We start from the raw sequence: 25,584 nt of genomic DNA, 5'->3' as shown, positions 1-25,584 counted from the left end.
CGCGCAAACACCCTCCCTAAGGGCCTGGCCAGAAAGGGCTGCCACCCACCATGCCGGGCAGAAAGTTGCTTGGGAAAACGCCCCTGCTATAGGGATGACCTCGAATGTACCCTCACCCAGGGGGAAAGTTAGTCAGTTATTCACAATGAAGAAAAGAAGGCGCAGGACAACGGGAATCGTGTGCTCACATTTGTGTAATAAGGGGGATGTGCGTGTGCTTGCTTCGAAGTCATGAAACATGTCTGGAGGGATGCCGACAACTGTGCAGTGGTCGCCTGGGGGAGGGGAGCTGGCGGCCGGGAAGGAGGGAGACTTTCAGCGGATTCCCTTCTGTGCCTTCCAAATTTTGAAATGGTTAAATGAAGACATGTACGCTTTAAAAGACAAACTAGTGCTTTGACTGTGGTGAGTAACACTCTACTGAAAACACACCCCACGGCCAAGCTCCGTGGTGATGTCATGACTGGAAGCCCACCATTCTACCCCTGGTCCCTCTGGCCCTTCCTTTCCCTCTCCCTGGGCTTCTAGAGTCCACATCTTACCTTCTTCAGCCTCTGGCCCTGAGGCGTCCCTGTGAATCTGAACAGCAGGAGCCAGGGACCCAAGTGCGGGCAGCCACAGCCCCCCAGCTGCGGCCCTCGAGGATGTGGCGGGCAGACCACATCAGGTTCTGTGATCTGGGACTGTCCTCGTTCACCCCGTCTGGGCACCACAGTCACTCACTCAATTAGGTCTAAAAATGTACTTGTGAGGAAGTCACAGTAAGAAGAGTCTAAAGGATTCCAGGGACCCCCAGTAACAGCCATACTGGGGGCCCCATAACTCAGGAAGGGGACATTGCCCAGGACCCAGCGCACTCTAGAGCCCGACCACCTCTCAGGCGGGCTGCCTCTTTTCCTGCTGTTTCTGGGCAACTTCCTGCTTCTCCCCGCTCTACCACAAGGCCCAGCCCATCCCCAGCACGCCGACGTGGGCACAGCCCTGACGGCAAAGCCCCACCAAGGACCCCTGGCCAGCCTGTGGTGGGGCTGCTCTCACGTGGGTGCTGCTGCTGGACCACCCATCCATGGCCAGAGGAGACAGGGCCACACGATCCAGGACAGTATCTCTCAGAAGGGGCTGGGGGCTGGGGATCCTATGGTATATCCCAAATCCCTAGGACACCTGCAATCCAAGAGCCTTAGTTCACCCCCAAGGCTGGCCTGGCCTCACCTGACCCCTGGGGAGCTGCCTCTCCTGGAAGTATTCCTATGAACAGAGGGGAAGGTACCCTTCCCAAGTCTGAGAGCCAGAAGAAATACCTCTGATATTTGTTACAAGGGAGAAGGTCCAGGTTTATAAATACCTGACTACAAAGGGCCCACACAGGCACAACCCAGCTTCCTGCCGCCTCTGCCGCCACAGCCCCTGGCAGCCACCCCACTTGCTGTTGTTGCCAGGACTCCAGCAGTGGTGAAAGTAGTTGGAGATTTTGGGCAAATCCATGCACACAAAAATAGAGAAAAGTAAACCGCAGAAACAGCGTGGGATTTTAAATCAGAAAGTTCTAGATTTTATCTCTACATCTGCTACTTACTAGCTATACGATCTTAGGCAAGTCCCTTAACCTCACTGAGCCTCAGTGTCTTCATCTGTGAAGTGAGAGTGCAATACCTAATGCACAAGGTTGATGTGAGAATTAAAGAATGCGGATGACAGAGGCTGGTAGAAGCCAGAAAACTTGCTTTCCCAGCCTCCTTTGTAGCCAGGTAGCAGGCATGTGACCTAAGCTTCACCCACCAGAGGAAACCACCTGAGGTTTAAAATTGGGGTAGTGAAGAAAGAGTGTGAGGAAGCAGGTACCAGGGGAGCTGCATCTCCTGGTGATGAAGGAGATAGAGGCGTGGGGGTCTGGGACTTGCTGGAGAGGAGGTTCCAGTGTCTGGGGGACCAGTGTTGGCCATATGAGATGCACTGCCCATGACCAGAGATGGACTCAAGACTTCGCTGATCTAGTTAGAGATAGGGTCTGTGTAGCCTGCAAGCTGGGTTCTCTGGTCCTACTGGAAGTTCCCTGGGAATCAAATATCCTAAAATAAATTCCTTTTCTCACCAAAACATGAATGAATTTTATATTTTGCAACTAAGAACACTGACACACACACACACACACACACACACACACACACACACATAAACTACCTGATTTATTTTATTTCAGTCTTAATGAGGTATAATCGACATATAAAATTGCAAGATATTTAAGGAGTACATCATGGTTATTTGATATACATATACATTATGAAAGGATTCCCCCTATCTAGTTAATTAACACATCCATCACCTCACATATTTATCTTTCGGTTTTTTTGGTTTTTTGTTTTTCGGTAAGAACACTTAAGTTCTACTGTCTTAACAATTTCAATTATACAATACATTGTTATCACCTAAAGTCACCTTGTTTTACATTAGATCCTCAGACCCTATTCATCTTATAGCTGAAAGTTTGTACCCTTATACCAACCTCTCCCTATTTCCCCACCCCCCACCCAGGCCCTGGCAACCTCTTTTCTACATTCTGTTTCTATGAGTTTGACTTTCTTTTTCTTTTTAAAATTCCACCTATAAGTAATAACATGCAGTATTTGTCTTTCTCTGTCTAGCTTACTTCACTTAGCATAAAGCTCTCAAGTTCCATCCCTGTTTTCACAAACAGTAGGATTTCCATCTTTCTCGTGGCTGAATAACATTCTGTTGTATATACATCTTCTTTATCCATTCATCCATCAGTGGACACTTAGGTTGTTTCCATACCTTGGCTATTGTGAATAATGCTGCAATGAACACGGGAGTGCAGATATCCCTTTGCTATCCTGTTTTCCTTTCCTTTGGATAGGTACCTAGAAATGGGATTGCTGGATTATATGGTAGTTCTATTTTTAATTTTTTGAAGAACCTTCATACCATTTTCCATAGTGGCATAGTGGTTTTAATATCAGCATAATGCTGGCCTTATAAAATGAGTTTGAAAGTGTTTCTCCTCTTCTATTTTTTAGAAGAATTTGAGAAGTATTTTTATTAATGCTTCTTTAAGTGTTTTGTAGAATTCACCAGTGAAGCCACTTGGTCCTGGACTTTTCCATCTTGGGAGGATCTGATTACTGATCTAATCTCCTTACTAGTACTAATTGGTCTGTTCAGATTGTCTGTTTCTTCATCATTCAGTCTTGATAGGTTGTATGTTTTTAGTAATGTATCCGTTTCTTTTAGGTTGTCCGATTTGTTGGCATATAATTGTTCATAGCAGTCTCTTATGATCCTTTGTATTTGTGTGGTCATTTGTATCAGTTGTAATGTCTCCTCTTCCGTTTGTAATTTTGAGTCCTCTCTCTTTTTTTCTTGATGAGTCTAACTAAAGTTTTGTCTATTTTGTTTATCTTTCCCAAAAAACAGCTCTTAGTCTCATTGCTCTTTTTAATTGTCTATTTAGTCTTTATTTCATTTATTTCTGCTCTGATCATTGTAATCTCCTTTCTTCTACTAACTTTGGGCTTAGCTTGTTCTTAGTTCCTTGGGGTATAAAGTTAGGTTGTTTATAGGAGATCTTTCTTTTTTCTTAATGTAGGCATTTATCACTATACACTTCCCACTTAGAACTGTTTTTGCTGCATCCCATGAGTTTGGGTATGTTGTATTTCCATTTTTCTCAAGATTTTTTTTCTCTTTCAATTTCTTCTTCAACCCATTTGTTGTTCTGCAGCATGTTTGATATCTACATATTGGTGAATTTTCCAGTTTTCTTCTTATAATTGATTTCTAGTTTCATACCGTTGTGGTTGGAAACAATGCTGTGATATGATTTCAATCTTCTTAAATTTATTGACTTGTTTTGTGGCCTAACATATGATCTATCCTGGAGACTCTTCCATGTGCATTTGAGAAGAATGTGCATTCTGATACTGTTAAGTGGAATGTTTTGTAAATGTCTGTTAGGTCCATCTGGTCTAATGTGTAGCTCAAGTATAATGTTTCCTTATGGATTTTCCTGCTGGATGATTTGTCCACTGTTGAAAGTGAGGTAGTGAAGTTCCCTGCTATTATTATATTGCTGCCTATTTCTCCCTTCAGGTCTATTGATATTTGCTTTATTTATTTAGGTGCTCCCATGTTGGGTACATAAATAGTTACAAATGTTATATCTTCTTGTTGAATTGACCCCTTTGTCTCTTGTAACAGTCTTTGGCTTAAAGTCTATATTGTCTGATATAAGTATAACTATCCCTGCTTTCTTTTGGTTTCCATTTGCCTGGAATATCTTTTTCCATACCTTCACTTTCAGTCTATATTAGTCCTTAAGGCTGAAGTCAGTCTCTTGTAGGCAGCATATAGTTGGTCTTGTTTTTTATGGCATTCAGCCACTCTATATCTTTTGATTGGAGAATTTAGTCCATTTACATTTAAAGTAATCATTGATAGGTATGGACTTATTATTGTCATTTTGTTAATTGTTTCCTGGCTATTTTGTAATTCCTTTGTTCCTTTCTTCTTCTCTCACTCTTTTCTTTGGTGATTTGACGATATCCTATAGTAGTATCTTTGGAGTCCTTTCTTTTTATCTTTTGTGTATTTACTATAGGTTTTTGCTTTGTGATTACCATGAAGCTTATGTGAAACAGCTTATATTTATAACACCCTATTTTAAGCTGATAACAACTTAACTTTGGACACATATTAAAGCTCTAGATTCTTACTTTCCCCACACATACATTTTATGTTTTTGATGTCACCATTTATATTTTTTTACCTTGTGTACCCATTAACAAATTAATGTAGTTATAGTTATTTATAATACTTTTGTCTTTTAACCTTTATACTACATTTATAAGTGATTTACCCACCACCATTACATTAGGGTAGTTTGAATTTAACTATATATTTACCTACACCAGTGACATTTATACTTTCATATGTTTTTCTGTTACTAATTAGTATCCTTTCATTTCAGGTTGAAGAACACCCTTTAACATTTCTTTTAAAGACAGTCTAATGGTGATGAACAGCCTCAGTTTTTGCCTGTCTGGAAAACTCTTTCTCTCCTTCAGTTCTGAAACACAAGTTTGCTGGGTAGTAGTCTTGGTTGGCAGGTTTTTTTTTTTTCTTTCTTTCAGCATTTTGCATATGTCCATATCAAACCATTCCCTTCTGGCCTACAAAGTTTCTGCTGAAAAATCTGCAGGTAGTCTTATGGGGATTCCCTTGTATGTAGCAAATATTTTTTTTTTCCTCTTGCTGATTTTACACTTGATCTTAGCCAAAAGCATGAGAAGTGATCCTCTTGCTGCTTTTAAAATTCTCTCCTTGTCTTTAATTTTGACAATTATACTCTGTCTCAGTGTGGATCTCTTTGGATTCATCTTGATGGAACTTTCTAGGCTCACTAGATCTGAATATCTGTTTCTTTCCACAGGTGAGGGAAGTTTTCAGCCATTATTTCTTTGAATAAACTTTCTGCACCTTCCTCTCTCTCTTCTCCTCATGGAACTCCTATAATGCAAATATTAGTCCACTTGATGGTGTCCTATAAGTCCCTTAAGCTATCTTTACTCTTTTTTATCCTTTTTTCTTTTTGCTCCTCTAATTGGATGGAATCCACTGTCATGTCTTCAAGTTCTCTGATCCTTTCTTCCACTTGATCTAGTCTGCTGTTGATCCTCTCTATTGAATTTCTCAATTCAATAATTGAATTCTTCAGCTCTGTGATTTCTGCTTGGTACTTTCTTATATTTTCCTATCTCTTTGTTGAAATTCTCACTTTGGCCATGCGTTGTTCTCCTGACCTCAGTGAGCATCTTTATGACCATTATTTTGAGCACTTTATCAAGTAAATTGCTTATGTCCACTTCTTTACCTTGTTCTCTTGCTTGAAACATATTCTTCTGCTTCTTCATTTTCCTTGACTTTCCATGTTGTTTTCTGTGCAACAGACAGAACAGCCCTCTCTCCCAATCTTGACAGGCTGGTCTCAAGTAACAGATGAACTTTATCATTCAGCTCAGCCTGAGTTCTTGGTTGTCTTTCAAGACTTTGTGATTGTCCAAGCTGATTTCTTTGTTCTCCATGGCTCCCAGTAGTTGAGGGTGTGCTAAGAACTGTCAGTGTCCCAAAGTGGAAGATCTCAGTCTGCAGATCTGGCTGCAGACTGATTGGAAGCCAGATGCTGAGGCAACAGTTTTTAAGATATGCAAATAGGAGTCTTCAGGGAAAGACTGGGAGATGGGTATTTCTGTCTTCTCCCTCTGCACTAAGCCTTGGGGGTGGGGGGGGAGTGTAGCTCATTAAGAACTATTGCTTTGTTTACTATAGCCTTGTGGGCCCCATGGATGCAAGTCCCGTTGACTTTCAGAGCTAGGTGTTTTGGGAGTCCATCCCCCAAAGGTGGAAGTCTTAAAAGTTGGGGTGCAAGATATTACATCCAAAGCCTTGGCTCCTCAGGGGGACACTGGGATTTGAGTTCCCTCCTGACGGCATGGCATTGTGTAGGTTGGGGTTTATGGCCAGTGTGTCTCAGCCCTTCCTATGCATTTTGATTTGAATATTTTCTCATTCATCCAATGTGTAGAAGTCACTCAGCTGATTTCTGGATTTTTTGGTGGAATTTCTCCACATGTCACTATAGATTTGCTCTATTTGTGGGAGAAGGTGAGTTCAGGAGTCTCCTATATCTCCATCTTGGATTGGTTTTTTTGGGGTTTGTTTTGTTTGGGTTTGGTTTTTTGTTTGTGTGGCCACTTGGCATGCAGGATCTTAGTTCCCCGACCAGGGGTCGAACCTGCACCCGCTACAGTGGAAGTGCAAATTCTTAACCACTGGACCACCAGGGAAGTCCCAGTACCTGAGTGTTTTAAATACAGTCAGTTACACTGCATTAAATTTCACCAATGTGGGGTTTATTATAAAATATCCACTTTAAAAACTCCTAGGATCCACAATTGTCTCATTTGTTAGGAGCCTCTGTTTTCCTTGTCAACTGTCTCTGAGATCAGCTATACCAAGGAAACACAAAGAGATTGGTCTGCTTAGAGCAGTGGGGACAGAGGAAGTCTGGGTGGGGTTGTGGGGTTCAGTGGGGTTCCTCAGAGAGGGTGGCAGGCTTTGGCCACACGCACACATACATATATGTATATGTATGTATATAAAATGTACCGTCTGTCTCTCTGTTTGAGGGGGATCTTTACTGGTTTTGTTCATTAATGTATCCCAAGAACCTAGAACACCTGGAACACAGTAGGTGCTCAAGAAACATGTATTGAAAGGGCAATGAATTTATTCAGCAGATATTATTTTAAGCCTACTCTTCACCAGGCCCCATGCCACCCATGTCTACACAAGAAAGACAGCCACAGTCCTTGCATTTTGAAGCTTACGGTCAAGCTTCTTACCTGCTAAAACTAAGACATGTCGAGAAATGAATGAAGGGAAGGTGCTCATCTTCCCAGGGAATGTGGGATCTTTACAGAGAAACTTTTTAACCCAGAGAGTGACCCTTGAACTTCAGGATTTCAGCCTGGTTATTTCTGGGCAGGGCCGCCTTCTGGGTACATCTCAGATTACACCTACAAGGCTACCCCACCTACATAGCCACCCTGCCAGAGCCTCACGGCAGAGAAAGGAGTCCTTAAGTGACTGCCCTCCTTCCTTCCTCCTTGTTAAGATGACTTCTCCAGTAGTCAGGCCCCCAGCAGCAAACAGAGAGAAAGGGGTGATCAGGGAGAGATTGGTGGAGGGGCTAATCACAGAGGGGCAGGTGGGGTTGAGAGAAACCAGCCAGGATGATGAAGCCCCCTGGGGTGCTGACCCGAAGCCAGAAGACAAGGGAGCCCAGGAGAAGGGGTGCACCAAGGTCAGCCTGCTAAGGTGCAGAGCAGGTGGGGAAGGTTGGAAGGTCTGCAGGGGCGAATGGAATACCCAGCACATTCTCTTTATCTTCCTTTGGTCAGGCTGGGAAACTGAGGCATGAGAGTTAAACCTGGGGGTCTGTACCCCATCCCAGATGTGGGCCTGAGGCTATCAGAGCAGGCAGGAAAAGGCACAACAAGTACTCTTCAGTTCGTAGGACAGGGAAACAGCAGTGTGCTTGTCTGACTGTCACCACGGCAACCACACTGAGCTGCCTTCCAGGCCCAAGTCCAGGGAACGGCTGGCAGTCACTTTTTCCATCACCCGCCCATTCCATTCCCGTCCCTCTTTCCTTCCTCCTTGGGTCCAGACAGAGTGATTTCCCATGATGCATCCATTCCCAAGGAGAACAATGGATGGCAGCTCTGGGCGGAGGGTGCAGCACTTGGGCAGGGACAGAGATTGGGGTGGGAGGAGCAGAGAGACGCCAGAAAACTCAGAGGGAAGGGGAGAGGATTGGGGGGGGCGGGGGCTGTGATATGACCTGGGGCACACAGTCCAGAACTCAGGTTCCCAGACTCCAAGCCTATCACCCAACATGTGCACCAAGTATCCAGAAGAACACACAGTAGCCACAGACGCAGGAAAGGCTATCAGGCTGGGAGACAGCAGACGTAGCTACTTCAGGGCAGGAGGCAACACTGAGAAAGAGGTTTAACAGCCTGTCCCAGAGGAGAGGGGGGGAAGCAGTCCCTCCACCCAGCTCACCTGTCATGATAACACAGTCTACTAACACCTGGGGAAAGAGGATGGAAGTGAGGGTTCCTAAGGTCCTTGGGCTGCCAACACGGCTGGTTGGTGTTCAAGAGTTCAAGGGTCCCGAGCTCCAGGTGACCACCAGCTCAGAGGAGCTGACCACACTGCCCAGAACCTTTGAGAAATGAACATGACTGGGTGGGCAAGAATGCTGGTGCCTGGCAAGGAGAGAAATCCTGTCAACTGAGACGGGGCCAGGAGAGGCTGAGCAGGGACCCCTGCTCCCTTTCTTGTATGGGAGAATTGATGCAAAGTTTCCGGGACAAGCTGTGAAGCAGCTCCCACACGTGACGCAGATGGTCCCATTAGAAGAATCTGGGACACTCTTCAAAGCCAATCAGAAGAAAGTGAGCTCCACATCAGAGGTTTGCAAACACGGTAGCACCTGAAAATCACACAAGCAGGTTCTTAAAAATAGAGATTCCTAGGGCCACCTCAACCTTACGGACTCAACCATCGGAGCAGCGGCGCTCAATCTCAGCTGCACACGAGGATCATCCCAACACCCGGGGGGACCCCCAGATCGACTCAGTCAGAATCTCCGCGGCGGCGGGGGGAAGACCTAGGCATCAAGTCCACTGAGTATCAATGCATGATCAAGGCTGAGGATCACAGCTCTGCAGTGGGCTGGGATCTGTGTGTTTAACGTGCTCCCCAGCTTGGGATTCTAAAGAACCCCAAGTAGGCCTCACTCTGTTGGCAGGTATTTGGGAAGCTCTGCTAAAGGCAACGTTCCCCAAAGCAGTGAGTGTGGTCCACCAGACTGAGCAGGGGGAATGGTGGGGGCTGGAGACCAGGTCCCGGGGCCATAGTGAAACAGAGCAGGACCCTATGTTCCCTGGCCCCCATGTCCTCTGCGTGCCTTTTGTCTGTGGAAAAACTTCAGCCAAAGAATAAATTTAATCAGAGAAATGAGAAAATGCAGAAACAAAGGAAAACAGTCGAAGGAGACCAAATAATAATAATTTAGTCATTAAGCAAAGTCAAGGACCTTTAGTTCCTCCTCAAGGGCTATAGATAATATTCTGAGCCATATCCTGTGAGCTGTCTTATAGACACTGAAACCTCCACTAGGTGGAAGAAGTGAACTACATGATGACCAGGCTGTAGCCATGACACAAGCTGCCACAATTCTGAGAAATGGCCTCAAGGAAATGGGAACAAACCAACCCTGGAAATGAAGACTAACTGTACTTAAAACAATCAAGATGATACTGATCAGACCACCTCATGACTAATTTCAAGATGAGTGTCCGCAGGTTCGTGCCCTGGTCCGGGAGGATCCCACATGCCGCGGAGCGGCTGGGCCCGTGAGCCATGGCCGCTGAGCCTGCGCGTCCGGAGCCTGTACTCCGCATGGGAGAGGCCACAACAGTGAGAGGCCCGCGTACCGCAAAAAAAAAAAAAAAAAAGATGAGTGTCCGACCTGATTGTGCTGTTTCTGCAGGTAGCCCCCTCCCTCGGTCTACAAAAGCTCTTGCCTCCTGATTGATGGGGCGGGGTGGGGGGGGGGGAGTTCAGTCTTTGGACAGGTGTCCACCCTCCCCCCCACCCCCCGGGGTTGCCGGCATCCAAAGTAAAGCAAACTCTCCTTTCCACCAGCCTGGCCTCCTTATTGGCTTTTGAGCGGCGAGCAGCCAGACCCCACTTTCGGTTACAGTAGGGATATAGCCAATGACTGGACAAGAGGGATGCCCAGTGCTTCTCTTCCGCACTGTGGCACATGGGAAACTGCGGAACTGGGGCCCCAGCAGGAAGGGCAGGGCTCACCGGACCCCCTCCCCCAGCACGGAGCTAGCTCTCGGTTTAACACTATGCTCTTCAGACACCCTGAGAAGCAAGCCACCTGCAGCATACTCCTGTGATGAAATAAAATTCAAATTTTATGGTAAGACAAGAAACATAAACATAAAATTTTTCTTTGCTCATCTGGGCTTCCTCCCTCCTCGTGTGTGTGTGTGTGTGTGTGTGTGTGTGTGTGTGTGTTGCATCTGCATTAACCCGATCTCCTTTGGAGATCACATTCTTTCTTAATCTCATAAAGGGTCACAGCTCCTTAAGAGATAACCTTCCTTCTTAATCTTGTAAGAGGCCACAATGACCCATGACCACGCTTTGTACGAGGGGATCTGGATTGTGTAAACTGTCAATAATACGTCATTTAATATACAGCCCTCGCTCAAAACTTACGTAACTGTGCTTTGACCTCTAACAGGCCAAACAGTTCTCAGGGCTTTCGGAGAGGCTGTTCCCAGGTTATAACCCTCAGTTTGGCATGAATAAAATTTCCCATTTCTTTCTTAGATCGACTGGTTAATTTCTGTGTCAGCACCTGGACCTCAACAATATTTGAAGTCAGCCTCATGCATACGGCCTCTGAGGTCAGGGGGTCTGGGTTTAACTCCCACACTATACTTCCTAGCTGTGTGATGTTGGGCAGGTTACCTAACTTCTCTGAGCATGTTTCCTCAGCTGCCATATGGTGATACGAATAGTATCTATATCTTAGTGCGGTGGTGAGAATCAAACAATTCATCCATGAAGAACACTTGCAACAATACCGGGCATGCAGTAAGCGCCCCATGAAGATGAGCTATGAGACACATATATACATATATTATTTATTATACATTACGACTGACTATGCGCCAGGAACTATTTTAAGCACTTTCCGTGGCCTGGTGAGCAGGAGGTCCAGACCCAGGACCTCGGCCTCCTCTCTGAGGCCTTTGGACAAATCACCTTCCTGCCTGGGCCGGATCTCCCACGCGAAGCCAGGGCCCAGGCTCCGCAAGGCCTCGGGCATCTTTGACCCCGGAGGTGCTGAGCCAGACCCTCTCTGGACACCGGGCACCTGTCAACCTGCAGCCAGGACTAGGGTTCCTCTTCCTTCTGACTTAGTCTGGGAAGAGGCGAAAACAGACGGCACGCCAAGGTCCAGAGCCGGCTTTCTGCGTGTGGCTTTGGCGTGAGGGCGAGTTTCTCCGCGCCGCCCGCAGCCCACCCGGCACGCGGAGCATCCCAGAGGGCCCGGCCGCCTTTTTGGGAGCAGTTCTCCAGGCAACCACGCCCCTCCCCATACCCCCGCCCGCAGGAAGTGCCACCGCCCAGCGCGGGCCCCCGGGCAGCGCCTCCGCCGTCTCCCGAGCTGGCACCCGCCGCCCTTGGATCAGCCTGGGCGCGCCCGGGCCCAGACGCGCACGAAGTCTCCTCCCGAAGCCCCGGCCCCGAAGGAGAAAACGCCGAGCGCTGGGCCCAGCGCGCCCCCGCTTTGGGGAAGCCCGGGCCCGGCCGGCGGCAGGGTGGCGCCCTCTGGGGCCCTCCCGAGGGTCAGCTGCGGGCGGCGGCCGGGGCGCGGCGGGCGCGGGAAGCCAGAGGACGGCTGACTCATCTTCCTTCCCGCCGCCGTGAGTCACCCGCCTCCCCCGGGACCCGCTCCCTCTACCCCCACCGCCCCCGCCGCCCTGTGGCTCCCCCTGGCGGCCGCCCTGACTCCCCGCTGCCCCTCCCAGCGCTCTGCGCCCCGCCCCCTCCCCGCCCCCCGCCTCGTGGCCCCGCCCTCCTCACCCCTACGCGTCTCCACCTTCTGAGCTGAGGAGCTCCGGAAGCCTTCTATGCTTAGTTTATGCATTTAATTCATACTCACAGCCACCCTGGGGGAGGCAGTTGCCATTATGCACCCATTCTCAGATAAAGAAATGAAGGCTTAAGTCATGATGTAATGACAGTTTTTTAAAAAATATTTATTTTTGGCTGCGTTGGGTCTTCGTTGCTGCGCGCGGGCTTTCTCTAGTTTCCGAGAGCGGGGGCTACTCTTCGTTGCGGTGCGCAGGCTCTAGGCGCTTGGGCTTCAGTAGTTGTGGCACATGGGCTCAGTAGTTGTGGTTCACGGGCTGTAGAGCGCAGGCTCCATCGTTGTGTGACTCGTTCAAGGTTGCTGGGACCCAGGCCTCGGTCCCCAAGCCCTGGGGCTCTTTCCATTTTCTCAATGTCATCTCCCCTCTCTCTTCCTGCAGGCAACCCATGTGACTCACGGTGGAACTCAGCCCACATCCAGATTCCAGCACCGGTGAGTAAGTTACCCTGCTGGATGCTTTTGCAGGAGAACCCACCCTGCTGGGAAGCCAGCTCTGTGGGGCCGGGATTTCTTTTCCTCTGTTTTATTCACCGCTGTCTCTCCAGTGCCTAGAAGAGTGAGTGTCTACATTTCTTGGAGCTCCATAGATAAATGAAACCTCTCCGCCAAAGAGGCCAGGCAGTCCCAACAGGCCTCAAGGAGATGGAGAGAGGGACTTCCCTGGTGGTCCAGTGATTAAGACTCCGCCCCCCAAAAATGGGGAGACAGGAAATGAAGGGTGGTGGAGGGGTCAGTTCTTCTCCCAAACCTCTCCCAGAAGGAAAGACGCCTCCTAGGGCTCCTTTCGCTACCCGTCTTCATGCTTCATACCCTGTCCGGGTCAGAAAAGTGTTCCCCAAACCTAGCCTTGATTTTATTCTCACATTCCCTACATACCTGAGGGGCAGTAAGTGAGGTTTGCATCCTCCTGGTTCCTCATGGCTGCTTCTAGAAGTGTCGTCCCATCACCACCCCTGCCACCCCTGTATAAACCTCCTTGAAGAATCTGGGCGATCAGCTTTAGCTCCCGTTCCCCTTCCTCCTGGTGCCCCTTCTTGCTGTTGTCCTCTGGCCTCTTGGCCACTTCCCCTCCTTCCCTGAAGACTCGGCTCCTGGCTCAATGCCTGCTGTCCCCGTGACTCTGCTCTCGCTCTGCCAGGCAGCAGCCCCGTGGGAGGAACCATCCATCACCACGGCCTCTGATCCTGGGCCTTTTGATTCATGCTACAACACAGAGGAACCTTGAGGACCTTATGTTAAGTGAAGTAAGTCAGTCACACACATATAGTATACGATTCCACTTCCATGAGGTCCCTACTGTGGTCAAATCCACAGAGACAGAAAGAAGTGGAACGGTGGTTGCCAGGGAATGCGGGGCCGGGGGATGGACATGGGAAGTTGTTGTTTGATGGGTACAGAATTTTAGTTTTACAAAATGAAAAGGGTTCTGGAAATTGATTGCACAACAATGTGAATGTACTTAACACTACTGAACTGTAAACCTAAAAAAATGGTTAAGATGGTAAATTTGGCATCGTGTTGGGGTTCTTTTACAATTAAAAATAAGAAAAACATAAATTAGCTGGCATTTCTCTCCTGCTTTAAACCCTAGAATGGCTTCCTATTATGAGAATAGGATCTGAATTCCTGACTTGGTGTAGAAAGCCCCGATGACTTCTACTCCTCTGTCACCCTCACCTCTGCTCTGGGTCCCCCTGTTCAGCCGCACCAGCTGCCTCTGCGTACCCACACCAGGCTCGTCCCCCCCGGAAGGCTCTGTCTCCACCTTTTCCCATGGCAACCCCCACCCTTTACTCTGAGCTAACATGCTCAGGTTTTCCCTGGCCAAACTATCTGTAGATTTCCCCATGTTTCTATGTCGCTGTCCCCTTTACTTCTTCAGAGCACTTTTCTCAGTTTGCAATTACAGACTTATTTGTTTACTGCCTGTTTTCTGCTGACATGGCCACCATTGCTGCCATCACCTCCAGGCACTAAGCCCCAAGAAGGCAGGAAGCAGAGCTGTCCGGATCCCCCTCTACCCCAGCACCCAGTACAGGGTGCTGGACACACACGCAGTCCCTCCTACATCTTTGCTGATGAACGAGTGAGTCTCTGGCTTTTTTTCTCGGTGTAGCAACAGCACAGGGAGAAGCAGGCGTTCTTGGAGTTAAATCCCAGCCTCATCACTTATTAGCTGTGTGTCATTCGCTGTGTGAACTTCAGGGGTTTTGGGGTTTTGTTTTCTGTAAAGTGGGGATATCTTGCAAGGTAATTTTGAGGATTATTGTGTTAAATTATATATAACAAGTGCTCGCCACCGATAGATGTCAGCGTATTAGTGCCTAACGTCATTGCATTCTACTCTCTCAAGGGGATACTGTTACCTTGAGTCTGATCAAAACTATAAAACCTCCCTCTAGATAGAAAAATGAAGCTAAACACATATTTTACACATAAATTCTAGGTGTTCACTGACCATCAGAAGCCTGACCAGAGTCACCAGGTTAAGAACCTGAATATAAGGGAGAAAAACAAAGCAAAGTGTTAGCGGTCAAGAATGCCTGGGGAATAACTAAAGCAGCCCCGCAGGTCCAGGGCTGCCATCCCTGGTTCTACAGCGTCGCCTGGCGGTGGGATAGAATTGTTGCCTAGGATTCCCAGGCCGGGGGAGAAATGCAGGATTCCGAGTCCCTGCTCCGAGCCTACCCTCAGCACCTCGGCTGGCCTCTGTCCACACTTCTTCTCCCGCATCCCATCTCTTAGGAATTTAAAGTCTCTTGGAGCACTGAGGGACTTCCCTGGCAGTCCAGTGGTTAAGACTCCGTGCTTCCACTGCAGGGAGCGCGTGCTCGATCCCTGATCCAGGAACCAAGATCCCGCATCTGGTGTGGCGCAGCCAAAAAAAACCAAACAAAAACAAAAACTCTTGGAGGACTTCCCTGGTGGCGCAGTGGTTAAGAAACGCCTACCAGTGCAGGGGACACGGGTTCGAGCCCTGGTCCGGGAAGATCCCACATGTGGCGGAGCAACTAAGCCTGTGCGCCACGACTACTGAGCCTGCGCGCCACAACTACTGAAGCCCACGTGCCTAGAGCCTGTGCTCCGCAACAAAAGAAGCCACCGCAGTGAGAAGCCCGAGCACCGCCACGAAGAGTAGCCCCCGCTCGCTGCAACTAGAGAAAGCCCACGCGCAGCAACAAAGACCCAACGCAGCCAAAAATAAATTAATTAATTAATTTTTGTAAAAAAACAACAACTCTTGGAGGCTTGAAATGTTTCCAAGAAAAGTTGTATCACTGGGCCCTCAGGTAGACTGGTAGTTTCAGGGAAAAAAGTAATAAGCACCTTAGTTCTCCACTTTTCACAAATTCGAAATGTGGCATTGATTACAGCTGTCACAGTGTCTCATTATATTAATAATTATTACAATCCCAAAGATTTCAGATTCTTAAAGATTTAATTAAGGGGGACAGGGGACTCTGGTGAATCATTTTCCTGTCGTATGCATGTTTTTGTTTACCTTTTAAACTGTGCTTTATATGTTCATGCTGTTGTGCTGTGTTATCCCCCAATTAGAAAAACGCATGAATGGCTCAAAAGTGCTTCCTTGATGTGTAAATGTAGCAATTAAGGTGGTAATAGGGACCTGACAACTCAGAACAATGCCATTCATAAACCGTGAACTGGGTTTCAGTGGGGATATAATATGTCTAAAGGTGCTGGGATGAAGGAAAATGTGAGTGATGATTTTGCACAGTAAGAAAAAAGAAACTGCAAATAGGAACTACCACAAACATTCTCTGGAAACTGGATTTTATTGACTAGTCATTCACCCCTGTCCCCAGGGCATTATCAGCTCTAAATCGAGGTCAAAGCGAGGTTCAAAGTCATTAAAGCTTGTGTATCGCTCATAGTTAGAGCCTACTGATTTTTCCAGAATAACTTCAATATAGCATTTCCCAGAATAAAAATTTAAGTTTGCGATAGAGAGAAAGGGCCCAGGAGTGTAGCACATCACTCCAAGTTGCCCTCACTCTTCAGAGCAAACACGAGTACAAGACACACAACAGAGAAGACAGACAAACCCGTTGTGAAGTTAGTGACATAGATACTTAGGAAGCAGTTTTATCGCCACTGCTGGATGTCAGAGAACAGTGACAAACTAGGTTCAAGATCAATCATCATCGGGTACGGATGTCAGCGTTCAGTTCTCTTTGTGGCTGGTGAAAATCCTCATATCCAGACGGTGCAATGGCTTTCAGAAGGGGGAACACATATGATGGCAAAGTAGTCAATGAGTTTCTGTTCCGCTTATCTCTAAAATTCTCTACTGCAAGAGAAAAATACTTTGTCTTCTTAGAGATTATTTGGTAAATGAAAAAGACACACTGGGATCAGGACAGATGAAGCACTGGCTTTGGCAGCAAGAAGGCAGGAGGTCTAAATTCTAATAAAGGAGGTTGTCTAACCCTGAGCCTCAGTTTCCCTCTGAAAATTGGGAATGATGTTGATAACAGTAATAACAATGCCTGTTTCATACAGCTGTGGTAAAGATTAGTGAAGACCTACCTATAAAGCACTTAGGGCAATGTCTGGCATATACTGAATAGAAAGCACTCAGTGAAGGTGAGTTATTATTATTACCATCATATGAATTCCAGTTCCAGCACTGTTTAATTCACGGAGAACCACTGACAGCCCTCAATACGTGTCCTGAACCCAATTCAGTGTTGAAGGAAATAGAAAACATTTTCACCATGAGTCAAACAGCAGTCACTAAGGACACATTCTTTTCAACGTGGTCACAGAAATAGGCAGCAAGTACAAGAACGCTTCCTACCTGCAACCCCTAAGAAGTACACGGATGCTGGAGGGCAAAGTAGTTCACATGAGTCTTGTTTTGTTTTAGCATTTTATTGAGATATAATTCACATAACATAAAATTCACCATTTTAGGGCTTCGCTGGTGGCCCAGTGGTTAAGAATCCGCCTGCCAATGCAGGGGACACGGGTTTGAGCCCTGGCCCAGGAAGATCCCACGTGCCACGGAGCAACTAAGCCCATGTGCCACAACTACTGAGCCTGCGCTCTAGAGCCCACGAGGCACAACTACTGAGCCGACGTGCCGCAACTACTGAAGCCCGCAAGACTAGAGCCCATGCTCCACAAAAAGAGAAGCCACTGCAATGAGAAGCCCGTGCACCTCAACGAAGAGTAGCCCCCGCTCACCACAACTAGAGAAAGCCTGCGTGCAGCATCGATGACCCAATGCAGCCCAAAATAAATAAATAAATTTATTTAAAAAATAATAATTCACCATTTAAAAGTGTACACTTCAGTGACTTTTAGTATATTCACTATTCGTGCAACCAGCACCACTATCTACTTCCAGAACATTCTTATCACCCCAGAAAGAAACCCCATACCTACTAGCCCTTAATCCAGATTCCCAGCCTCCCCCAACCACTGGCAACTGCTAATCTACTTTCTGTCTCTATGGCTTTACCTGTTCTAGACATTTCATATAAATGGCATCATACACTCTGTGGCCTTTTGTGACTGGCTTGTTTCACTTGGCACCCTGCTTTCGAGGTTCATCCGTGTCATAGCACGTAATAGTACTTCACTCCTCTTCACGGCTGAGTAATATTCCACTGCATGGATAGACCCCACTTTGTTTATCTATTCATCAGTTGATGGACATTGGATTGTCTCTGTTTTTTGGCTATTTTGAATAATGCTCCCATGAACATTCATGTACAAGCTTGCGTGTGAACGTATGTTTTCAGTTCTCCCAGGAATGAAATTGCTGAGTCCTGTGGTAATTTTATGTTTTACCTTTTGCGAAACTGCGAAACAGCTTTCCACAGCAGCCGAAACGTTTTACATTCCCAGCCGCGATGTATGAAGATTCCACTTTTTCTACGTGCCCGCCCACACTTGTCGTTGTTGTTGTTACAACTGTCCCAGGGGATGTGAAGTAGCATCTCCTTGTGGTTCTGATTTACATTCCCCTAGTAACTAAAGAAGTTAAAAACATCTTTTCATGTGATTTTTGGCCATTTGTATATCTTCTTTGGAGAAATATCTATTCAAACCATTTGCCCATTTTTTAACTGGGTTGTCTTTTTCTTGTTGAGTTGTAAGAATCCTTTATATACTCTGGACACTAGCCCCCTTATCAGATATATGATTTGCAAATATTTTCTCCCATTCTGTGGGTTGTATTTTCACTTTCTTGTTAGTGTTCTTTGACCCACAAAAGTTTTATTTTATTTTATTTTTTATTCTTGGCTTAGTTTTATTTATTTATTTATTTATTGGCTATACCACATGGCTTGCAGTTCCCTGACCAGGGGTTGAACATGCACCCTCAGCAGTGAAAGTGTAGAGTCCTAACCACTGGACCGCCAGGGAATTCTCTGATTCACAAAAGTTTTTGTGTGTGTGTGTGTGGTACACGGGCCTCTCACTGTTGTGGCCTCTCCCGTTGCGGAGCACAGGCTCTGGACGCGCAGGCTCAGCGACCATGGCTCACGGGCCCAGCCGCTCCGCGGCATGTGGGATCTTCCCGGACTGGGGCACAAACCCGCATCCCCTGCATCGGCAGGCGGACTCTCAACCACTGCGCCACCAGGGAAGCCCACAAAAATTTTATTTTTGATGAAGTCCAGTTTATCTGGTTTCTTCTCCTTGACTGCTTGTGCTTTTGTTATCATTTCTAAAAATCTACTGCCTAATCCAAGGTCACACAGACTTTCACATATGTTTACTTCTAAATGCTAAGTTTTAGCTCTTACATTTAGGTCTTTGATCTATTTTGAGTTAAGTTTTGTATATGGTATGAAGTAATGGTTCAAATTCATTCTTTTGCATGTGGATATTGAGTTGTCCCAGCATCCTTTGTTGAAAAAGCTATTCTTTCCCCATTTAATGGTCTTGGCACCCTTCTCAAAAATTGATTGACCATAAACATATGGGTTTATTTCTGGACTCTCAATTCTATCCCATTGATCTATGGCTATCCTTATACTAATACCACACTGTCTTGATTACTATAGCTTTGTAGTAAGTTTTGAAATTGGTAAATGAGTCCTTCCACTTTACTCTTGTCTTTTCAAGATTGTACTGGTTATTCTTGGTCCCTTGCAATTCTATATGAAATTTAGGATTCGCTTGTCCATTTCTGGAAAAAAAAAAAAGCAGTACTAATAGGGATTTCAGTGAATCTGTAGGTCAGTTCAGCAAATATTGCCATCTTAACAGATGGCAGATCTTAAATTTTCCAGACAGTGAACACGGATGTCTTTAGATTTATTTAAACCTTCTTTAATTTCTTTCAGAAGTGTTTCATAGTATACAAGTCTTGCACTTCTCTGGTTCAGTTTATTCCTAAGTATTTTATTCTTTTTGATGGTATTATAAATGGAATTGTCTTCTTAATTTCACTTTCAGATTGTTCACTGCTAGTACATAGAAATGAAGCTGATTTTTTATGTTGATCTTATATCCTTCAACTTTACTGAACTTATTTATTAGCTCTAATCAGGGTTGGGGTGTTTTTTTTGTTTGTTTTTTGTTGTTATTGTGGTGGGGTTTTTTGTTTTCGTAAATTCTTTAGGGTTTCTTTTAATATATAAGACCATGTCGTCTGGAAATTAAGATAGTTTTACGTTTTCCTTTTCATTACGTGAGATTTTGAAACGCGGGATGACACTTCGTGACTGATAGTGCCGATAAAGAGCATTCTTCCAAACGCACGTGGTTTGCTCAAGTCGTATATCTTAGTGATGTGTCAGAATCTATCACCCAGAACCAAAAGTTCACAGTTGTGACGCTGGACATAAAATACCAGGATTTCTTAAAGCTAGAACTCTGGCACAGTTGCATCATCAAAGTTTTACTATGTCCCAACATTTGATTTCTTTGAAAAAGAAATTAAAAACATATAATTGGGCATATTTTAAAACCACTTTGATAAAAAAAACTTTGTGCTGTGGATATTTTAACACACACACACACACACACACACACACACACACAGCTTGTAATTCTACATCAGAACAAGAAGTACTTTCCGAAGCTGAACCAAGCCAAAGACTGGATAAGGAATCCAACTGACCGACCTCCCAGGTGAGAATGGTCAGTCTTCCAAATTGCACGTTTGGATTCTGATCATTCAGCAAACCACCTTCCCTGAGAATGCTCTGCACAGTTGAGTATAAGTTTCATCTGTTATCCAGGACTGTCTCATGAAGCACTCAGTGACGCTCCTTAACTGGTCCTAATTTAGTGGAAACAGGAAAAAAAAAAAAGAAAAAAACTGTCTGGCTGTGACTCAAACCTGAGCCATGACTCAAACTCTCTGATATCAAGCTCAATATAAATACCCTAGTGAAGGTTACACATATATCTTTCTCGTTGATTTATTACTTCGTTTTTTAAATAAGTTTATTTATTTATTTATTTTTGGCTGCGTGGGTCTTCGTTGCTGCGCGCGGGCTTTCTCTAGTTGCGGCGAGCGGGGGCTACTCTTCGTTGCGGTGCGCAGGCTTCTTATTGTGGTGGCTTCTCTTGTTGCGGAGCACGGGCTCTAGGCACACGGGCTCAGTAGTTGTGACACGCAGGCTCAGTAGCTGTGGCTCGCGGGCTCTAGAGTGCAAACTCAGTAGTTGTGGCACATGGGCTTAGTTGCTCCGCAGCATGTGGGATCTTCCCAGACCAGGGCTCGAACCCGTGTCCCCTGCATTGGCAGGCGGATTCTTAACCACTTCGCCACCAGGGAAGTCCCTGATTTATTACTTTTTAAAATAAATGTTTCATTATGCTATTTTAACATTTGTGATAATTTTTTAAATGTATCAAAAATTCTAGTACTTTGTGTGTAACAGACACCCACTAAAACAGTCTGTAGATGCCGAAGTGTGAAAAACGTTGGTTTAGTGGAAAGGGCACTGGACTGTGAGCCAGGAGGTCTAGATTCTCGTCTTGCTTCTGACCTTGACTGTGTTAGTCAGCTTCGATAAGCCTTAGTCTCCCGGTTGTAGGATAGATGGTATTCCCTGCTCTGGCTTTTCCTCACGTGGCTTCTGTAAAAACCAAATGAGAAAGTAGACGCACAGGTGCTTTGTGACCTGTAAGACCTTGTGCAAACGTATGGGATGAGATGGGGTTTTTTTTTTTTTAATTGGAGTCTAATTGATTTACAATGTTGTGTTAGTTTCAGGTGTACAGCAAAGTGAATCAGTTATACATATGAGATGGTCTTTTATTTATTTATTTTTTTAACATCTTTATTGGAGTATAATTGCTTTACAATGGTGTGTTAGTTTCTGCTTTATAACAAAGTGAATCGGCTATATGTACACATATACCCAAATCTCCTCCCTCTTGCATCTCCCTGAGATGGTCTTTTAAAAAGACTGTCTGTCCCTGTGGCTTCCTTGCTTCTGGTTCCTTTGTGTACGTCCCCATGCCCCACCCACCGACCCCAGCTTTGCATTTCTGAATCTGGCCTATCACCCCACCACCACCCTGGGGACCAAACCCCATTTGTCTCTGGTGAAGAAAGTGCCTGGGTCCCCTGAGTCTTGCTGTAACTTTTCTGTACCAGAGGCTCGTGCTGTCTCTCTCTCTCTCTCTCTCTCTCTCTCTCCATCTCTTGGGCTCTCCCCATAATTATCTAGAGAGAGGGAGCTTCTGATCAGCTTGGGGGCTGCACTGTGTGTACCCCCAGGCCCGACTGCAGAGATCTGTCCCTCTACCCCACTCAGCTCCTTCCCCTCCCAAGGAAACCCACACCTGAGATTCAGTAGACAAACTCTCTCTCCCCCAGTGCCCTCTGCTATAGTCTGGGAAACTCTGCCAGGTTCTGAGCCAGAGAAGGAAGAGGACGGCCTCACCCTGCGGACCCCACCCTCCAGGAATGGATTTATGCTTCATTGTTGGTGGCAACTATAGAAACCACAGGTGAGTATGAGTCACAAGGTAGTAAACAGGATTCTTTACTGACAGAGGTTGCCCAGGGCAACCCTGGGAGGGCAGGGCCCTGGATTTCTGGATTGGTCTCTGAAAACCTCCTAGAACACAGAGCTCCCAGACCATGGCACTGGGCCAGGCCAACAAACCCAGATGAATCATTAGCCATTCTTCTGGAGTTCCTGCTCGAACCTGGGCTTATTTCCCTTCCTCAAACTCACCACGCTGGCTCTTGGCTCTTCTTTTTTTCTTTTTTTTAAATTTAATTTTATTTTTGGCTGCGTTGGGTATTCGTTGCTGTGCGCGGGCTTTCTCTAGTTGTGGCGGGCGGGGGCTACTCTTCGTCGTTGCAGTGCGTGGGCTTCTCATTGCAGTGACTTCTCTCGTTGCGGAGCACGGGCTCTAGGGCACATGGGCTTCAGCAGTTGTGGCGTGCGGGCTTCAGTAGCTGTGGCACACGGGCTTAGTTCCTCCACGGCATGTGGGATCTTCCCGGACCAGAGCTCGAACCCGTGTCCCCTGCATTGGCAGGTGGATTCCTAACCACGGCGCCACCAGGGAAGTCCTGGCTCTTGGCTCTTGACTTTCCTATCTGAGCTTCCAGCTCCATGAAATTTTCTTCCCTCTTCTTTTTACTCAGAAAACACCTATTCATCCTTTAGATCTCAGGCCCCTGAAATCTCGGGACCTTCCCTGACTGCTGGAAGTGTCAGAAACCCCATGAAAAGTGGAATCTTATTTCTCGCATCGGTGAAATCAGGGCGCTCTCCATGGAGTCCTCCAGAGCCCAGGCTCCTTCCCCCTCTGCCAGCCTGAGGGCAAGTCCCTCTGCCTCGGTCCAAGGAGTACTCAACACACCATTGGAAGAGAATCGATTGCCACCAACTCAAACTCTCTGTCACCTTCTTCCTGCCTGCACTCAAGGTATCCGCTGGGTCTCTGTCCCACCTGGCTGTTGACTGTTCTGCCACCTTATAAAGGAAAGGTGAGCCTCTTATCAACCGTGTGCAAGAGGAGGGTAGTGGGACTCCCCCCGACCCTGCAACCACCACTGTGGGCGGGCAATAGGCTGCATCGTCCATAGAGAATTTTAAAACATTAACCGTCCCCCAAATGGGCTGCTCTGTATTATCACCTCGGGGCGATTCCAAACAACCTCAGTAGGGACTTCCCTGGTGCCGCAGTGGTTAAGGCTCCATGCTGTCAGTGCAGGGGGGCCCGGGTTCAATCCCTGGTCAGGGAACTACATCCCACATGCATGCCGCAATGAAGAGTTTGCATGCCACAACTAAGGAGCCTGTGAGCCACAACTAAGGAGCCAGCAAGCCGCAACTAAGGAGCCTGCCTGCCACAACTAAGGAGCCTGCCTGCCACAACTAAGACCCGGTGCAACCAAATAAAAACAAATAAATAAATAAATAAATATTGGGGGAAAATGTCTTAAAAAAATAAAATAAACAACCTCATTGATAACATATTCCTCCCTGAAAAAATATTTTGTTGGTCTAAGTTCTGAATCTACACAAATGTTGTGGGTTCCAATGGCTTTCAATAATAGATATGTAAACTTCACATTGGCCTATCTGTGTAATTTAACCTTTAAAAAACATTATATTCAACATAGAATTTAATCCTGAAAACGCCAGTTATACAGTGGGCCCCGGACACCCACCACCTCAGCCCCATGGACCCCTTTCCAGAGTGAGTTTATGAGGATTCCCTCCTTCGGAATCATCTGAGCTCCCTTCACGCTAGGTCAGCACCTCCATCTCTGCAACACGTATCTGTGTTCAAACAGTAGAACCAAAGGAAACCATGACGGCACCTTGACTATAAAGACAAAAGAAATGAATTGAGTTATTTACCTCTGTCTACTTGGACTTTTTAATTTTTTTTTTGTGGTATGCGGGCCTCTCGCTGTTGTGGCCTCTCCCGTTGTGGAGCACAGGCTCCGGATGCGCAGGCTCAGCGGCCATGGCTCACGGGCCCAGCCACTCCGCGACATGTGGGATCCTCCCGGACCGGGGCACGAACCCGTGTCCCCTGCATCGGCAGGCGGACTCTCAACCACTGCACCACCAGGGAAGCCCTACTTGGACTTTTTATGTGCGTTAAAAAATTTTAAACCGTGAAAAGGAGGGCAAATTACAGGTTAGACTTTTTTTGTTGACTCAGGACAAACATGAAATGTCATCATTTCTTTTTATGATTATTGCTGAAAATAATTTTGTCTAATGGAGAGGGAAGGTGTTTAATCCATGCCACGTGAGACGCTTCAGGTGTGCCTCAGCCTCTCCCCGCTCCTGGATTTTGTTAGGAATTATTGTTAATTATTATCAATGCTTGGAATGCAAAAACTTTGTGGCCCCAAAAAAAAGCCACCAAAATGTCAGTTTTGATGAATCCTCCTTTAATCGAATCACCGCAAGCCTGTGACACATCTTCATGTCTTCTCTGTCATGTATGTATTTTTCTTATGGGCACAATATGAAATTAATAAAAAGAAGATATTTCGTGGATGGACCTAGAGATTGTCATACTGAGTGAAGCAAGTCAGACAGAGAAAGACCACTATCATATGATATCTCTTATATGAGGAATCTAAAAAAGGGTAAAAATGAACTTATTTACAAAACAGAAATAGAGTCACAGATGTAGAAAACAAACTTACGGTTACCAGGGGGAAGGGAGGGGAAGGATAAATTGGGAGATTGGGACTGACATATATAAACTACTATATATAAAATAGATAACCAATAAGGACCTACTGTATAGCACAGGGAGCTCAGTACTCTGTAATGGCCCATATGGGAAAAGAATCTAAAAAAGAGTGGATATATGTATATGTATAACTGATTCACTTTGCTGTACACCTGAAACCAATACAACATTGTAAATCAACTATACTTCAATTAAAAAAAAACCTTTTTAAAGAATTTAATAGAAAATGAGTACATAAAATAAAAAGATACTTTGGCCCAGGTTGGGGTGTTCCGGATTCAGATATGTCACAGAGGGGCTGCACCTCAAGGCATGCAGAACTTCCTGGACCAGGGATGGAACCCGCGCCCCGAGGAGCAGAAGGGTGGAGTCTTAACCACTGGACCACCAAGGAAGCCCGATGATGGTACTCATTTCCATACACCCCCAATTGTCTAAGGATGCCTGATTCCTGAGGGCGAATCCCTTGAGCACAAAGCAGGTGAAGTTCTGAAGGTGATCATACTTTATATCACGCAGGTGACAGACACATGGCCAAGCACCTTGCCTTATCTGTCTTAAAAATATTCATGATT

At 46.2% G+C, this 25,584-nt stretch overlaps 1 protein-coding gene across 1 annotated transcript; it reads left to right on the top strand.

Annotated features, from left to right (window-relative positions):
- Positions 1-11,257: 11,257 nt before the first annotated feature.
- LOC109548471 (uncharacterized) lies at positions 11,258-24,807 on the top strand. Its single transcript, XM_073789299.1, has 6 exons — positions 11,258-11,262; positions 11,593-12,098; positions 12,708-12,760; positions 13,467-13,572; positions 22,146-22,279; positions 22,929-24,807. Exons 1-4 carry the CDS (start codon positions 11,258-11,260, stop codon positions 13,551-13,553), a joined length of 651 nt encoding a protein of 216 aa, XP_073645400.1. The 3' UTR covers positions 13,554-13,572; positions 22,146-22,279; positions 22,929-24,807.
- The last annotated feature ends 777 nt before the right edge of the window (positions 24,808-25,584 follow it).

This window comes from Tursiops truncatus, chromosome 11 (assembly GCF_011762595.2).
Source record: "Tursiops truncatus isolate mTurTru1 chromosome 11, mTurTru1.mat.Y, whole genome shotgun sequence".
Taxonomy (NCBI): Eukaryota; Metazoa; Chordata; class Mammalia; order Artiodactyla; family Delphinidae; genus Tursiops; species Tursiops truncatus.
This window is presented reverse-complemented; position numbering and strand designations above follow the sequence as displayed.

Bases quoted from the DNA above. Each gene is read 5' to 3' on its own strand.
- LOC109548471 (XM_073789299.1), top strand. The intron at 12,099-12,707 runs GTGAGTCACCCG...CTCTTCCTGCAG, and splicing joins TCATCTTCCTTCCCGCCGCC to GCAACCCATGTGACTCACGG. The intron at 12,761-13,466 runs GTGAGTAAGTTA...TCGCTCTGCCAG, and splicing joins ACATCCAGATTCCAGCACCG to GCAGCAGCCCCGTGGGAGGA.